At 38.3% G+C, this 12,349-nt stretch overlaps 1 protein-coding gene across 1 annotated transcript; it reads left to right on the top strand.

The window, feature by feature from the left end:
- Positions 1-5,725: 5,725 nt before the first annotated feature.
- pierce1 (piercer of microtubule wall 1) lies at positions 5,726-12,196 on the top strand. The gene is made up of 4 exons (XM_058388996.1): positions 5,726-5,868; positions 6,569-7,753; positions 10,390-10,468; positions 10,562-12,196. Exons 2-4 carry the CDS (start codon positions 7,608-7,610, stop codon positions 10,760-10,762), a joined length of 426 nt encoding a protein of 141 aa, XP_058244979.1. The 5' UTR covers positions 5,726-5,868; positions 6,569-7,607; the 3' UTR covers positions 10,763-12,196.
- Positions 12,197-12,349: the final 153 nt, after the last annotated feature.

Genomic DNA, 12,349 nt, shown 5'->3' with positions numbered 1-12,349 from the left:
CCTACAGTCCTACAATAATCTTGAGATACTACATCATAATTATGAGATAATACATCATTATTTTGAGACCATGCAATAATTTTGAGACACTATCTCAAAATCCCAAGATAATGGGTCATAATGTTGAGATACTGTCACATGTCAGAGGCATACCTACAGTCTGTCAAAATTCTGACTTCTTATCTCATAATTGTGACTTAGTAACATTATATGGTACTATCTCATAATTTCAAGATACCACATCATAATTATGAGATAATACATCATTATTATGATACCATGCAATAATCCTGAGACACTATCTCAAAATCCCAAGACAGTGAGTCATAACTGCAAGATAACGAGTCATAATGTTGAGATACTGTCATGTCAGAGGCATACCTACAGTCAAAGTCAAAGTTCTGACTTCTTATCTCATAACTGTGACTTAGTCATTCAAAACTGTTTGGTTTGTTATTTCAGTTATGATTTAGATTATATTGAAATGATAATATTATATTTAGGACTCATAATCTCATAATTATATCTCAGAAATAGATCTTTTGAATTATACAATTTAGAGTATCTCAAGATTATTATTATTATTATTATAATTATTATTATTATTATTATTATTATTATTATTATTATTATTATTATTATGTTTTTTAACAGGAAAAACAGGCTACAATAAAAAAAGAAATCAATTTCTGAGTAATGTTAAGACTGCAAACAGAGAGACAGTGTGTGTTTGAATGTCAGAGCATTGAAACGTTTTATGTGTTACATCTTCATTTAAGATTCTATGCAGCACTAAAAGCTCATATAATGAGCAAAGATCACTGTGGGACGTCCCACAGCTGCAGGCACTGGCATTCATTTATTCATTTTATTTATTCATGTTATTTTGCATAAAGACTATTAAAACTTGATGCAACATCATCACATTTGAATGTTGCTTTAAAAGACATTCAGGAAGTGGTGAGTTTTAAACAAGGAGGTTGTGCTGGGAGGGATTAGTCAAGCGTTTTTGAGAGAGTAGACATGATTGGGCAAACATTTTTGAAGAATAGGGTGGGATTGGTTCATCAGATGTTCATGGGTTGAGTGGGACTGGTCAAGGTATTTTTTTGTGGGAGCAGGTGGGATTGGTCAAAACCTTCTGTGGTTGTGGTAGTTACCTGGAATAGTCCTGTCATTAGGCAGAGGGGATTAGTCAAACCTTTTGCAGTAGTCGGTGGGATTGATTAAAAGAAAATATGGTGGGGGATATTGGTCAAACTTATTTTTGCAGGATAGGATGGTATCGGTGAATATGGTGGGCTTGCCCAAAGAAGTTGCGGGGATTAGTCATTCAGATGGGTCATTCTTTTTGCACAATAAAATGAGACTAGTCATCATTTTTTTGCCAGAGCAGACAGTTTTGTTTAGATTTTTAGGGGATTGGTCAAATATTTTGCAGGAGGTTTTTTGTAGGAGTGGACAACAAAAATTGGAGCAATGGGGTTGGTCAGTTGTTTTTTTTTTTTTTTTGCCAGAGCAGATGGGATTGATGAAATGTTTTCTGGGAGTGAGTGGGAGTGGGATTTGTTTTGTTGTTTTTTTAAATGGTCTTTATAGCCAAATGTTTACGGCTATAAACTCAAGCTAAAGCATTTAGTAAAGGAAAGATTTGAACTGATACGGCGATGCACTGGTTCGTAAATCACGCTTGTTTATTCTTAACATTCCATTTTCATTTTAAATACAATTCAATAATTACTAATAATAATCCAATATAATTTACGAATGCACATACACACACACACACACACACACCTCGACCTGCTTTGTATGAAAGACGCATGGGCTCATAGATGAATGTTTTCCTCCTGCAGGGCTCTACAATTGAGGGGGGGCGGGGGGAGGGTTTAGAGGGATGTAATTAGTTCAGCAGGTGAAGACTGGGAAGGGCAGATAAAGAGGAGAACTTCTTACATCACTTCCTGTATTTGTCTTGAGCTTTATTTTCTAACTGTGGAATGCAATGCCTCTCAGAAGCTGAGGAATTCAAAACAAGTCCATCAAGTTTCAATAGCTTTGTTTCTTTTTATACTTTTTTTTTTTAAAGATATGTTTTGCAACCCCACCCAAATATCACAAGACTTTTGTATCCCTCCCTAACCCCCCCCCCCACCCACATTCTCCCAGGATTCATTTCCTGCCTAATTGTGGGAGTTTCTGTTGATCAAGCCAGAAAGCAGAAAGTTTTTAGTAGTATGGGTTTATAATAAGGCATAAATGCAATTCATTTAAAATGCAAGATGGAGGGACGTTATATGGATATAAATTGATATATCAGGCATTGGTGTATTGATATATACTCATTGTAACTGCAAAGCATTTGTTATGCGTTGTACATTCAGGTCTAGACCTGTGTTGAAAGCAATTTGCTTTATTGGATATTTATGTAGAAAACATGTAGAAAATGTTTCAATCGTTGTTTTCTGTATTGATTAATATGTATAAGCTATTTTTACTGACATACTTATATCAGTATTAAACAACACCATCGAATGCAGCCACTGTTAGAAAATAGTAAAGACAAAGCACAACTTTTTATTTATTTATTTTTTTACACAACGATGGCAGCTAACGGCGGCCGTATCATGCATGTCCGAGCTGAAATCACATGCTTGCCAGACTCACTCATTACAGCTCGCCCTGAAGAGGTCAGGAAGTGTTTCTGCAAGATAATAATCTGCTGTTACGTTTAGAAAAAAAATCAACCCAAATCACTACCATTGAAATGATGCAAAGGGTAAAAGAATTTGCTGTAAGTTGATTTTAAAACATGACTTTCATGACGCTTAACTGCTCAGCTCTTCTAGCGTTGTTCTTCTAGCAAAAAAACAAAAGTATTCATTGTGGACCATGTCTGCCCTGAGGCAGCGTAATGACTTTTTGAGAGGATGGGTCAGGGTCGGGTTGCCCAAATGTCTGCTGCTGATTAATGCATTTAGTCGAGTAATAATCTGCGCTAAACAGATGAATTCATCTGAATGCCTGTGAGCAGGGGAGTCACTTTCCTGGAACCATGACATTGTGGAAGTCTGACACTGAGCACAACTCCTCCCCCAATCTCTCTGGCTGTCAATGAAACTCACCGATTTAGTCTCTTCGTACAGTTCGTTTTGTCTTTACTGAAAGATCTCTGCATCACCGCCTGCACGTTTTCATGAAACTCAATGAAGGGAAAGAAATTTGCTCTCAATCAAAAAGTAAGAACAAAAGCTGTGTGCTTTGCAAGAAACTGTGATTTTCTCAGGCCTCTGCGGGTTTGGCACTGCTTGGCCTTTCTAAAATCTGTCAGTCAGAGCTGACGCAGATCCGCTTCCTGACTCGGTAAGATTTGTATTGTTCGGACTGTGCACGCTCCTGTATCTCCATCCACCAGCCACTTCCTGCTTCCTCTTGCACAGGAAATGCTGTGCTGCTTTCCTCCACTCCTTGTGCAGCACTCTGGACATAAATTTAACTTTCCTGCTCTGTTATTTCCAAAAAGCCACATTTCTTCCACGTTAGACGATGGCTGGATAAGCATAGTTTGTGATGGAAACAAGCATTTAAGATTAACGCTCCAGCCACCTTATTGTCATGAGCATCACTCGCTCTGACAGCTTTATGATGTGTGGAGTTTTAATGTTGAAATCCCACACATTATACACAAATGTTATGTTTGACAGAAAACAGCAGGGTCAATACCGTCTTTTTTCTTAGGAAATATGCCTGGGACAACCTACTTTATTCAAATAACAAGTAAATAATAAGAGGACTGAAATGCTTCACTTATATGTTATTTCCTTCATCAGGAAATTCCTATATAAATAGTAAAAATCAACTTCATTGTTGTCATAGCAACAGCTAGCACTGATAAGAGATATGTCATTAAAGCGAGGCTGTTAAAGAGTCTCGGATGGTACTCGAGTTAGCTGAACTTCTCGTTTTTCTTTCCAGTACATATGCACTCATATGCCCATTTTCTTAGCTACACCTACTTTTTATTCATTCATTCTTTAGTTAGCACTTTATCCTTATCAGTGTCCCAATGGATATGAAGGCTATCCCGGAAACATTGGGCATGCACACACAAACACATTCACACCTAGGAACCATCGTGAGCCAACCCACCAGCATGTTTTATAAGGTCAGAAGAACCCAATGATCCTGGAGAAAACCCACTCAAGGGGAATATGCATGTAGCCAGGGACTCTGGAGGCTCCTACACCTGCCTTGTATTTAGCCCTAAAGGGCTAAATGTAGAACGTTCAAGGCTGGGTAAAATATCAGAAATAGTTCCAAGCTAAACCATCCAAAGAAACCTTCAAACGGTTCTTTTTTCTAACAGTGTATACACACTCATTGACCATTTGGACTCAGTTACTCATTGTAGCCCCATCTGTTGGTATGCACACTGAGTCAGCCCCCCCTCTACCTCATCCACCAGGGAAAAGGAACCACTACAGGGTCAATAACTGACCAGATGGTATTTGGGTTGTGGACAATTCTCAGATAAACAGTTATAGTAAAAAAATGGGCAATAGTAAGGATTTGAGTGAGTTTGACAAGGGCCAAATTGTGATGGCTAGATGACTGAATCTCCAAAACTGCAGCTCTTGTGGGGTGTTCCCACTCTGCAGTGGTCAGTATCTATCAAAAGTGTTCCAAGGAAGGAACAGTGGTGACCCGGCGACAGGGTCATGAACAGCCAAGGCTCATTGATGCACATGGGGAGCGAAGGCTGGCCCGTGTGATCCGATCCAACAGACGAGCTACTGTTGCTCAAACTGCTGAAGAAGTTAATGCTGGCTCTGACAGACAGGTGTCAGAATACACAGTGCATGACGGGTCAAAGACAAAGACGGGTCAACACAATATTATGCAGGTGGTCATAATGTTATGCCTGATCGGTGTTTATAGCATCAGTTCACTCACAGGATAAGACATATAACTGATATGGTAAAGCTTTCTGTAATTAAACATCAACATTTATGGAAGGAGTCTCAGTACAAGTTTCATGTCTTTTTTTTGTCCATCTTCTTAACTTCAAGACAGAAAAAAGATGGGTTAGTGAGGAAATGATTGTTTACAGCTGCTCAGACATACGTGATAAGAGGAGCTAACTTGTTTCATGGATGTTCCACAACATTTAATGTAACTATAAACAAAAGAAATGCATTACGTTTCGTTCTTTAATAAAGCAACCCTCGGCCATGTCTTTAACTCCTTACATGTCTAACTGCTTGAGCTATAAATTCAGTTCGACTTTTTATGAATTCTACATGTGCAAAAGAAAGTGTGAAGAGTGTGAAATCAATAAAAAAAAAGTAGTAATAAGTATTAATAATAATAAGAAGCAAAGACTGGAGCCCTTGGCCCTTTTTCTGGAGGTATTTTCTCTGTAGTAGGTTCAAGCCTGTGTTTAAGAAGAAGAAAAAATGCCTACAAATCATTTCAGAAAAGAAATTCTTAGAAATCTTCCTTTAAGTGTGAGAGAGGGCTGTTTTATACCCCCCCCCCCCCACACACACACACACACAGTGTGGATTAAAACTGTGAGTGAGGTGCTTCAGGCAGGATGGAGCCTGTTCTCCACAGCGGTTTTATCAGTCCCAAACACACACAGGAATTCCGGTTTGGGAATGACCGTCCGATTCCCAGCTTCCACAGGAAGGCAGAATAAAAAGCAGCTCATCGTTGGGAAAGGCGTCTCATTTTTCTGCAGTCCAGCTACAGGGACAGAGCTCACACCAGAACCTCACACCATTCCTTCAGACCTCCAGCGGGTTGTAGCGGGACTCATTCAGCTTTACAGCGTCACTGGTTTCGGACCTTAACCAGCTGGACCAGGTAAAGTAGCTTACTGGGAGTTTATTTCTCACAGTGTAGTGAGTGGAAAGCTCTCGGCTGAGACGAAACCGTAGTGACCTGCTTAAAAGAAACCCATGATTTATAATAGTATATAATAATAGTAGTATATAATAATAATAATAATAATAAGCGATATTTTGGGGAGGTTTTGAACGTTTCGCTTACAATGACGTCATTTTAAACACTAAGTAGAGATCGTTTATCTAACACAGTGTAAGTTTGGGGCGGAAAGTTTGACAGCGCTTAACTTTAACGCACTAACTCAGTTTCCGCTCGGGAGCGCCTCCTCGTGGCCGCTTTTAATACTGTACACTAAATTCCCTGCGCTTTTTAATTCATTTTATTAGCTATTGTTTTTATCTTCTTCTTCTTTTTTTTTAAATACTTTATACATCACATTTGCATTTACATTGTTTTTCATGTTCAGGAATATTTATTTTCTTCGGAACAAATATCACATATGCTGTACAAATATAGAAATGCAAAGATTTTAATGTTATTTTTAAAGATAGGAATTAATAATAATAATAATAATAATAATAATAATAATAATAATAATATATCATCCGTTAGATGATTCTCAGAAACACTGGGCACTGGGCAATTATTATTATACTATTATTGGCTGAGAAGCATTTTTCTGATTTGTACCATTTGTTCTTTTCTTTTTTGGTAACAGGGCGTCCCTGATCAATTGCAGAGTGAACTAATATCAGAGAAACTGGCCTGCTTCCCAGCTCATTATTACTTTTGGTACGCGCTAGGCCTGCCTCAAACTCGTACCGTGAGTAATAATGCACTGTGGCAGGCATTAAGCTACCCTACACTACAGCTACAGCCCTGGAGTCCAGGATAAGCATAAGAGCATCATGAAGTCCATCAGCCTGCAGTTCACCTGTGATTTTTTTACTGTTTGCATATGTAAGCATGTTTTTAATGAAGGAGTGCATGAAATAACATGATATGGGAGAAATAGTTTCTGATGTTGAGACATAAGGATTGTGGGTTTTCTGTTCAGTTTTGTTTGCAGGTGAGAGGTAAAGTGCAAGATAGAGCTTCATTTCAATACAGAATCATATATTATTATTATTATTATTATTATTATTATTATTATTATTATTATTATGTGACAGTGTCTAAATATTAAACGTTTCTGCCTACACACCTTTTTTCTTTCCTGATTCAGGTACGTTTGTATTTTAATAAATATTTAATCATTAATTATTTGGAATGTTTTAGAGTTATTTCATTCTGAATTATTCCTGCATATTTTTTTTATATGAATTTATTTGTTTTTTCTCTGTTATTCTGTGGATTAGTCTTATTATTACTGGGTTCTGCATTGATAAAAAAGAAAATATACAAATATACAACAAATAACCTTACTAATATGTTCTTGCCTTTAATTTGTGTTATTTATATATTTAACTAAATGAAACTGATCCCAGCAGCTTATCATTAAAACACAATAAATATGCGAAAAATGAACTGCAGGGAAAATAAGAAAAACGCCCCTGCATACTTAATCCTCCCGCACTAAACAGTATGCTGTGACAGTAAACAGCGCACTCTTTTGGAATACTACTTAGTACGCTAGTATGCAGTATCCCGTACTAAGCGGTTATGACGTCACTTGGTTACACCGTTGATGGCAACCAGGAGAGAAAATAAAGCCGCGCCGCTCTGCACTTTAATTAGCGACTAATTTAAGAATAAACATGGACGCTGAATGTTTAGATTCGGGGATAAACATGGACCAGAAGCAGCCGGATAAAAACACCAACCTGAAAACAAGCGAGGTTTACAGGGTGAATGAAAATCTGCCGAAACGTTTCGACAATCCTGACTGCTTTAAAGGTTACAGGTGAGCTGAATGATCTTATCAAGTTTACCGAGCTATATATACCGATCAGGCATAACATTATGACCAGTGACAGGTGCCTGATCATCTCCTCATCATGACACTTGTTAGTGGGTGGGATATATTAGGCAGTAAGTGAACATTTTGTCCTCAAAGTTGATGTGTTAGAAGCAGGAAAAAATGGGCAAGAGTAAGGATTTGAGCGAGTTTGACGAAGGGCCAAATTGTGATGGCTAGACGACCGGATCTCCAAAACTGCAGTTCTTGCGGGGTGTCTGCAGTGGTCAGTATCTATCAAAAGTATCCTTTAAGTCCTGTAAGCTGCTAACATCTTGGTGGCAGATACCACAGCACACCTTCAGGGATCTAGTAGAGGCCATGCCTCGATGGGTCAGGGCTGTTTTGGCAGCAAAAGGGGGGACTAGCACAATATTAGGCAGGTAGTCATAATATTATGCCTTATTGGTGTACATAGATATGTGTAAAAATTACTGGTAAAGTTATACTTATATATAGTATATAGAATAATATATATATTTATAGAATAATATACTAAGAAGTATAGATAATGAGTCTCACATAATAAAAGACAAATTTGCCACTTTTAAATCTAATCAAGTACACAACGATTTTAACTGATGACTTTATGCTAAGGTCATGTTTTCATGTGGAAAGAAAGTTTTATTATTTATTCTAAAACTTTATCCAAAATATTTCAACCAACATGGGCAGCACGGTGGCTTAGTGGTTAGCACTGTTTCCCTTACAGCAAGAAGGTCCTGGGTTCTCCCTGTGCTTGCGTGGGTTTACTCTGGGTACTCCGGTTTCCTCCCACAGACCAAAGACGTACATTAGGAAAGAAAGTTTTATTATTTATCTAAAACTTTATCTAAAGTTTCACCCATAGGAGTGAGTGTGGTTGTCTGTCTATATGTATAGCCCTGTGATGGACTGGCGATCTGTTTCACCCAACGTGTGCTGGGATAGGCTCCAGCAGATCCCCGTGACCCTAATTAGGAATAAAGCGGGTATAGAAAATGGATGGATTTTAACCAATATTAATCAATTACATCATATTAACTGGGAAATCTTTCACTCTCTTTAAGTTTGCAATATTTCTCAGTAGAATTTGACCAACATTTTAGGCAGAGGAATGTAATTGTAACGGCCTGTTGTTAGCTACTATTACGAAAGTGGAAGAAAGTGTTCAAATTTACATGAACACTTGCTTCTAGGTAGGGAGAAAAAGAAACCCTTTTTTTTTTAATGTGTGTCTGATTACTCCAGCATACAGAATTGTTTTGCTGAGGTAGGACCAAGCCGCTCATCCTGCAATCCAGTGGTTTATCCAGCCTCAAACGCACACAAGGATTAACTATAGCACTGACTTTATTCTTTATTGTTAGTGTTCATGATTCTTGATCTTGATGAAAATCCATTCATAGAGAGAGAGAGAGATGGAGAGATGTTTTTCAAATGGGATTGTATGAGTAATTCATGTTAGGTACATTTCACCATGTTGGACCCTGAAATTCAAGTGTCATAATGTGACCACAAAATGAAAAACAATGATTCATGTGAAAAAATGCCTTCTGAAAAATGATGTATCGTGTCCTATTTGTAAAAAATGGAAACGTCAAATAATATAAATCATGTAAAAAAAAACAAAACAACTTAAATAGATACTGACCACTAGAGCACACAAGAGCTGCAGTTTTGGAGATGCTCTGATCCAGTCGTCTAGCCAACACAATTTGGTCCTTGTCAAACTCGCTCAAATTCTTACGCTTGCCCATTTTTCCTGCTTCTAACACATCAACTTTGAGGACAAAATGTTCACTTGCTGGCTAATATATCAGACCCACTAACAGGTGCCATGATGAGGAGATCATCAGTCTTATTCACTGCAGCTGTCAGTGGTCATAATGTTATGGCTGATTGGTGTATACCGTACTGTCTAATAGTATATTAAGCCTAAGAAAGTCTGATGTATCTGCATCTCATTTCATCTGGTTCTTTGTCAAATACTCAAACACTCAATTCAATTCAATATTCATCTCTGTCAATAGCGCCACCTGTATTATAATTGATTACATGCTGTTTTTTGCACACATTTCAATCTACCACCAACGGCTGCTATTACAGAAGTGTCTATGTTTACCAGAACCCTCTTTGTTGTTCTCCTATTTTGCACATTGCACCGTATAACATAATATACAGAATGTATACTGGTTGTCATCTATATATGGTTGAAATGACAATAATAGCTTCTTGACTTGACTTGATTTTTGGGCTCCCAAACAGCACAATAGAAAAGCAATTACCAACACTGGTCAGGTCCTGATAATAGCCAGGAGTCAAATTGAGCAAAACTGGTACTGGTGTCTAAGTGGGAGGAGCTTAACACTCTTCCCTGTCAATCAGAGTAACTCTAGCCAATCGTGTTTGTCTGTGAGGCTCATGTGTGTGGAAAAGGGTGTGCTCAGAAGCCCTGTGATCTGTGTACGTCCTGACCCTCAGGGTTCCCGGAAGCTAGTTGGTAGATGGGGTGTGATAAGCAAGAGCTAGCTATTAGTGGGTGGGAATCGAGGGGGAATAAAACAGCCTAAAGTTTATAACTCTCTCTTCTTCCATTGCAGTAAGAAGGCGGTCCACCCACTGTACCAAACAACCAGCCAGACATACGGCAGCAAAAATCCTACAGTTCATGAAATGCCGGTAACTCTCCTGAGAGTACTCTAACATTTTTGGGTCCTAATTCTAATCAAATGTGTCTTGTCGCACTGCTCCATCACTTATCTGTTATTTCAGACCTCCTTTTATGGAAGTCGGCACCAGTTTTCAGACCACATCCTGAAAAGTGGAACATTTCGAGATAACGGCTTCAACACGTCGCTGGAGAAAAGCCGAATCACCAGGCCAAATTCCGTCAATGTGCGGCAAGACAGAATCATCTTCCATCATTTATACCACACCGCAGGAAACGATCGAACAGACACTAACACAATTTGAGTCTCATTGTTTTGGCCTGTGATGAATAAAATGCATTTTAATGAAGTTAACGTGTATACAAAACACACTTTATTACATCGGATTGATAGGCCGCACAGTGGAGGAATGTGTAGCTCTGCTGCATTACGGCTCTAGTATTATCCAGAGTAATAGTAAAAAATGAGCATGTTTAGAAACAATCCTTAAACGTCAGTTCCTCTCGGAGGTTTTGTTTTTCAGCCAGAAATGCTTGATTTTGCTCTGGCCTCAAAATTTCCAGAGCAGCTTGGAGATTTTTGAGCTTTTTGTTGGAAAACTACTTGAATTGGTGAATTTGTAAGCACATGACTCTTACCAGTTAAGTCATATATGAAATATTTCATATAAAAATATTTACTCATGTACTCATGTTTAACACACGTGAATCGAAGAGGGTTTTGGCAGAATGCGTGTTTTGATGACGTTATACATCATATCTTGAAGCCTCCTGGTGGTCCAGCGGCAGGTTCCCAAGCTCTCATTGCTGCGGCCCGGGTTCGATTCCCGAGCAGGGAGCTAACCCAGCCACTGAAGAGTTAACTCTCAGTCCCAGTCCCAAGCCCGTGTTAAATGGAGGGTTGCATCAGGAAAGGCATCCGGCATAAAACCTGTGCCAAATCGAAACATGCGGACCAAATGATCCCCTGTGGTGACGCCAAATAGGGAGCAGCTAAAAGAACAACATACAATGTATCTTGAAAACAATTCTGTGAAAGTTTGTGTTCATTTCTGTTATCCTGAAGCTAACTTAAAAGACCTAACAGTATGTGTCTGATTGCTACATTTACAGCATTTGGCAGACACCTTTATCCAGAGCAACTTACATTTATCTCATTTACACAACTCAGAGTTAAGGGCCTTGCTCAGGGGCCCAGCAGTAGCAGTGTGGTGGTCCTGGGATTCAATCTCAAAACCATCTGATCAGTAGTTCAGCACCTTAACCACTAAGCTACAACTTCTTGAGCTTTTTGACCACTCTACTCACTGTTAATGCCCAAGGAAAGCTATAGAATAGCAATTCAATTAATTCAACATGGGATTTTTTAAAAACCCAAAAACACTTGGTATTAAGTGATTGCTTTCAGCTTCAAACTGAACTCTTACTGATGCTTAATCAAAGGCAGGAGGATCTACAGTGAAGTCATATAGCTAAAAGAACTGTGTTAATATTGATTTCTGGACAAATGTATGTCGTGTGCTATCTAATCAAAAGTGAGGCCTTTTTCAATGAATTTTTTCCACTTAAAATAGACTTACTTTCCACAATTGGCACAAACACACTGAACTGCTTGGCTCTCATTATAGATTTGTCATTAAAACAGGCTTAAAATATTAGCCATAGTGTACGTCGTGTATTCTTACTTACAACCAGTACTTGTGCTCTTGTACTTTACTTTAAACCATCCAATCTAAACCAACTGAGCCTTATTTTTATGTATTGTTTTCTATAACAGAGAAGAGGCTTGGCTCATCTATTCTAGCCAGGCCTGGTGCTCGATTTTAGGTAATCGTTTAGATATATACATTTATTTATTTATTTATTTAAAAAGAAATCAAGATTCTAGCAGC

The sequence above is a fragment of the Hemibagrus wyckioides genome, linkage group LG05 (genome assembly GCF_019097595.1).
Source record: "Hemibagrus wyckioides isolate EC202008001 linkage group LG05, SWU_Hwy_1.0, whole genome shotgun sequence".
In the NCBI taxonomy this organism is placed as follows: Eukaryota; Metazoa; Chordata; class Actinopteri; order Siluriformes; family Bagridae; genus Hemibagrus; species Hemibagrus wyckioides.
Note: the sequence above shows the minus strand (reverse complement) of the source record. Positions and strands in the feature narration are given on the sequence as shown.